We start from the raw sequence: 6,185 nt of genomic DNA, 5'->3' as shown, positions 1-6,185 counted from the left end.
TGTAGATTTGATATCAAAAAAAAAAAAATAGTTTTGTAGACTTTTAGCTAGTTTTGTGGGCCTTTCCAATCTGGCCAAGGTCCACTTATTAATAAAATAACATTGTATCATTGATAATAAAGAAAGAAAGAAAATTAATAATCCTATTAATATTATTATTATTAAAAAAATTAATATTTTTGAATTTTTAAGGATTTGAAAATATTATCTATAATCATTTTATTATTACTATTATTTTTTTCCTCATTCAATAAACAAATTGTGTTGATTGAATTTTTTGGACAGAAAAGTAAAACATCATTAGTCAAATCATCATTGCTAATAAAAAATTTGACATTTTTAAATTTGAAGGCTTTTGAAATATGAACATATGAATAGAATCATATTTCAAAATCCAAGCAATTATTATTGATTTTTTTCCTCATTCACTAAACAAATTGTGTGGATTGGATTTTTTGGACAGAAAAGGAAAACATCATTAGTCAAATAAAAAAAATTGATATTTTTAAATTTGAAGGCTTTTGAAATATCAACATATATATATATATATAGAATGATATTTCAAAAGCCAAGCAATTTCAAAAATAATAATAATAATATAATTATTGATTTTTTTCGTAGATTGAATATTTTTAGGAAAAGGGAAAAAAATCAACAATCAAATTATCATTATGTTACAACCACAAAATCCTCCTATAATGATGGCTACTAGAAGAAACGTTGCTACTGTTATGATTTTATTATTTTACCGTTATGTTATTTTATCTTGTTATTTGAGTTGCTAAAGATTAGGCCATTAGTTGTTAGTGGAGCCTAACTTTAAGGTACTGATTATTTTTTCTATTTTAGCTTCCTCAGTAAAGTTATCTCATTTAATTTTATCATCCTGTTAGTTGCTATTATTCCAGATTTGCAACGTTCTTATCAAAATAAGTAAAAAGAGTCAAGGCAGACCCTGTACGTACCACGTTATTAATAATAAGTTTGAATTTGAAGGCTATCCCATTTAAATTTGAAGGCTTTTGAAATATGAACATATATATGAATAGAATCATATTTCAAAATCCAAGCAATTTCAAAAATAATAATAATGATAATAATAATAATATAATTATTGATTTTTTTCGTAGATTGAACTTTTTTATGAAAAGGGAAAAAAATCAACAATCAAATTATCATTATTAATAATAAGTTTGAATTTTTTATTATTTTTTGAATTTACAGAAATTTTTAAATATCATCCAATAATTTACGTTTTACACTCTCTCATGTTTAAGTTTAACCCAAGTAGTTCGCTTCCAAACCCTAACGGCGTCACAATGTCTGATTATGTTCACGAAGATATACTGGAGAAAATCCTTCATCGCCTTCCGCCCAAAAGCATTGGAAAGTGTATGGCAGTGTGCAAATCATGGAACCTTTTGATAAAAAGCCACCGCTTCGTATCCTCTTACCAACAATGCTCCCTCTCCTCCACTTCTCTCTTCCTTGTCCATCACTCACTTGAACACTATTCTATATGCTCCCCAAATATCGAATGCTGGTTTTCGCTTCCTCGTATCCTGAGTACATACCGTTTTGTGGGGGCTCTCAACGGCCTCGTTTGCTTCGCTACATCCTATGATCGTGACGGGGTCATCATCGTGAATCCTCTGACACGAAGAATGTTGCAACTCCCAACCACCCAAATGCTGGATAACCCTTCCCGACGATTTCGGTTTAGGTTTGGATTTGGATTTGATTCCAAGAATAATGATTTCAAGGTGATATATATTTGTTACCCTGGTCCCAATGACGATCCTCTCGTGGTGGAGTTGTATTCCCTCAACAAAGGTGTTTGGAGTGTCATTGATGCTTCATTCGTGGAACCTTTTTATAATAATTGGATGGACGAGGAGAAACAATTGTTTTTTAAGGAGAGTGTGCATTGGCTTGGCTACGATTCAGAAGACATTTACTACATACTCATCTTCCATATGGTGGAGGAGAAGTTCAGCAAGATGGAGCTTCCACAAGTGTTGTCGGCTATGTCCCAGAGACATTTGGATTTGGATATTACTGTGATCGACGGTTGCCTCTCGCTTATAGAGTACCTTAGAGATGGTAGTTGTAATATATGGATGAAGAGAGAGTCATGGATTAATATTCAGAGTGTTCATTTATCAGAGGGAAATATTATTAAACAAGTATTAGGACAGGACACAAGCTCTGAAGTTTTAGTGCTTCCACGTTTTTCATATGGAGAAAAAGATTCATTGCATTTGCATGCCTATGATCTCATGAAGAGCCAACAGATGAGGAATCTTGGGGTCGAAAGTACATTCAATCGTTTATGTGCTTCTGACTTCACATGCAGCTTGATTTTTCTTGACAAAGAAAGCTATCCCTATAATCCGTGTACTTTACCAATGCTTTCTTTATTGTAGTTCTGTATTCATTTGGTTGATTAATTAAGATTGTGATTATTCTTTGTTGTTTGTACTGATATGCAGTTGGGGACATGACGATGGATGATCATCCCGAAGGCCGAGGTTGGATCTTCAAATGGCAGATATTGATAGATGGTGGTCATCATTAAATAAAAAAAAAAGATTTACAAAAAAATAAAAATAAAAACCTAATTTTTCGTTTTTCCCAAATCATATTCACAGTATCTTAATATCTTTTTGTTTGGATATATGTTTTTTATAATTATGTCTAATAAAGCTGAATTCTATTATAAGTTATGCAATGAGAATCACTTTATGTTTTTGGATCATTGTGTGCTTTGAAAGAAGTGGAATTATATCCTGATGAGCGATGATCCAAAATCCACAGAGTGTATAAAGCAATTAGAACAGATTGGTTATCCATTACTTGTTAATTTTCACTCTTTATAATTTTGATACTTGGTTATGAAAAATAATTTTCCTTTTTAGATAGATAAGTAGCTCAACATACATATTCATTATGTGATTTTTTTTTACATGCATATATATAATTTTGTATCTTGACCTTAAGAGGTAGAAAGTAGAAACTTTACGTTTCGTGTCGTTTCTACGTTTTATGTTTCTATCAACCCTTTCCGTTTCTACGTAGAAACTCGAGTTTGACAACATTGCATGTGACCAAAACCCCATACCAAATCTAAGATTATGTTTTATTCTTTTAGTCATAGTTTAAATATCTAACATCTTATCTTTTTCTCTTTTTTCTTTTCTTTTTGTCATTTGATGTTTTTCTGTTTTACAACAACACAATTAAATATGTACTTTTTTATATTTAGTTATATTGAAGATTTGCTAAATGATGAGGAAGAAGCATGATAACAATTGCTATAGTTACTCTAAATTTAATATATATATATATATATATATATATATATATATATATATATTCAGGATATTAACATTCTCAATTTAAGGGTAGATATGATCTAAATCGATTTTTTTCTAAATTGAATCAAGTTGGTTTAAATCGATTCAATTCAAATAACACATTCAGAACCAATTTGGATATACAAATTAGTTTAAAAGGGTTATTTTGATTAGGTTCAATTTTTTAACTGGTCTATAAAATTATGTTGATTCTCAAGATTGGTTTTTTTTTTTTTTTTTAATACGGTTCAGTTCGCTTATTCAGCCGACCGTAATTCTTATTAATTGTATATTACCAAGACTAATTTGAGTTGTAAGATGTTATCTTGTTGTATCAAATTAATTGAGCAAAATCATAGAGCTGAGTATTTATTCTCCCTAAAGTTGGCCGATTGCCATTTACTTTTCCATGTACACTACAAAAATTCATGCATTTTGTGGAGGTCATATTTTCATATTGCAATCTACAAGAAAACTAAACTATAATAAACAGAATGTATCCAAGGCACGAGCTAGGTTATTATAATACATTCTCAAATATATAAACTCAAGTTTATGGATCCATACGTAATCAAGCTACTACGTCCTCATTCTGCTACTTTCTGCTGCCCTTACCTAAGTAAGAGACTTTGAGAGACTCCCACTGGGACATAATTCATTGACAAGAAAACATTCATCTCCCTCAACACAGTAACCCAACAAAGCAACAAGATTTGGGTGTCTAACATGAGATAAACTTGTAACTTCTCTCACAAAAGTATCCATATTTCCGTCATCATTGATTATGTGCTTTACTGCAACATGCTGATTACTTGTCATTGTGCCTTTATAGACCTTACCTAAAAGAGAAGTCCAGATATAAGATCACTTTATGTGTACAGAATTGTCAAGCTTTGACAATTTAAACAAAAGTGGATGTCTTCAATTGTTTTGGTAAGGAGAAGAGCCAAGTTTTTACCTCTAGAACACTTATCTAATGCCTGTAGCTTAAGTTATTGAAAACCATAGAAACTATTTGAATATTTATGTATAGATTATACAATTGATGATAAAATTTTAATTAATATATTAAACCAAAATTTCTCATCACCAGCTTTCAACAAAGAGAGAAAAAGAATCTCACCTGCACTTCCTTCCCCAATGATATTCATTTCATTCAGATGGTTAGTGGCAAGTTTTCTTTAACATGTCTCCAAATGTTACTGTGAAAAAAGGATTGCATAAGCATAATACCCTTTAAGTATGATGCTATCTAATATGAGTTTGAAAGTCTTACCTTCGTTTTTTGGTGGGGCAGATCTGAATTATTTATGAAAAAATATGTATACAGTGATAACTATTATCACTATAACCCCTATGGTTGCTCCAATCAGAATCCACATACCTAATTCAACATAAAGGCGTTGATGGTCAAAGAAGAGAAGAGCACTCAACAATCTGCATATTTGGAAACATAATTAATATTGTAACATTTAAGCACCTTTATTAGTCTTCATTTGTTGATTGACTTCTGCGGTTTCATTTTCTGCTAGAGAAAAGAAGATTGATCACAAACAAATTAGACTAAGTAGCCTTACATATAAGATAACAACCAATCCAAAGTATATGTGTATACTTACCTGTATAAATATGTTGTTCTCCAAGGCATCTCAGAACTGTGTGAACATACAGCTCATTTTCAATTTTGCTGCTTATCAATGTCACAACAACAATTCTACAGAGATCAGATTCAAGATTTTGGAATCTGTCCCTCCTATACTTTTCCATGCCCTCATGCAGGAAGGACAGGAAGTTTGCATAGACTCATGCAATCTTGATTCTTCTTTCTTTCCTTTTATTTTTTCATTTTCTTTTACCCACTTTCTTGGTTGTGGAATTTTCACATGTAGGTGGCTTAGAGTGGAGAAAGATACTTTCAGATGTCTATGGATGTTTTTATCGTAATTCACATTAAAATCAAAATCAAATTGAAATGAAAATGAAAATGAAAATAATTAAAATCAAAATAAAAATAATTAAAATCAAAATCAAAATAATTAAACCAAATAAAAATGGAAACTAAATAAAAAGAGAAAATAAAGAGAAATAGAAATTAAAGAAAAACGGAAACTAAAATAGGGGGTTTGAATATGATTGTAAATTTAAACGAAAATGAAAAAAAAAAGAATAATCAAATTAAAAGCAATCAATCCAAGAATTAGGATTCCAAAGATATCTATCATTGGAAAATAATTATCAAATCGTGATTGATCTCAATTGAATCAGAATCCTTATTTCCAATTGAGATCAATTGTTTCGCTTCAATACTAACTAACCAACCGTCGAAGAGTCTTCAATGATTACTATATAATGAACTCAGCTTCTTATTGAAGAGTTGAAAATACCAATCCTACTGTCACGTACTCTCACAGCCACAGCCAGGTGCAATCTTGATTCTTCTTTCTTTCTTTTTATTTTTTCATTTTCTTTTACCCAAAAATCTTCTCTTCTGTTTCCATTCCAGGACCAGTTGTATGTTTGTTTGGGAACTGAGAAAGCAAAGGAAAACGCAAAGAACAATAATTGATGACATTACTGTGTGTTTTTACAGGAAAGGGAAAGCTTCTTGAGGGGTGTGTTGATTTCTCAGGGCATTGTTGTTGTTTACTCATCTACCTGAAGGTAACTCATATAACTCTTTTATCTACTCTCCATAATTTGAGTTTGCAACTTTGTGGGATTTACCTAAAGAAATTAATAATAATGTGTGTTCAATTCTTGAATACCCATTATACTGTGAGAAGGGTTATTCACATTGTCATTATACCCATTGCATTTGTTCATCATAAT

At 30.8% G+C, this 6,185-nt stretch overlaps 1 protein-coding gene across 1 annotated transcript; it reads left to right on the top strand.

The window, feature by feature from the left end:
- Positions 1-1,319: 1,319 nt before the first annotated feature.
- On the top strand, positions 1,320-2,578 carry LOC133317016 (F-box/kelch-repeat protein At3g23880-like). The gene is made up of 2 exons (XM_061518808.1): positions 1,320-2,397; positions 2,493-2,578. The coding sequence occupies exons 1-2, from the start codon at positions 1,320-1,322 to the stop codon at positions 2,576-2,578; spliced, it is 1,164 nt and encodes a 387-aa protein (XP_061374792.1).
- Positions 2,579-6,185: the final 3,607 nt, after the last annotated feature.

The sequence above is a fragment of the Gastrolobium bilobum genome, unplaced genomic scaffold (assembly GCF_033153095.1).
Source record: "Gastrolobium bilobum isolate Gb01-03AN ecotype WA unplaced genomic scaffold, APGP_CSIRO_Gbil_v1 utg195292, whole genome shotgun sequence".
Classification (NCBI taxonomy): domain Eukaryota; kingdom Viridiplantae; phylum Streptophyta; class Magnoliopsida; order Fabales; family Fabaceae; genus Gastrolobium; species Gastrolobium bilobum.
This window is presented reverse-complemented; position numbering and strand designations above follow the sequence as displayed.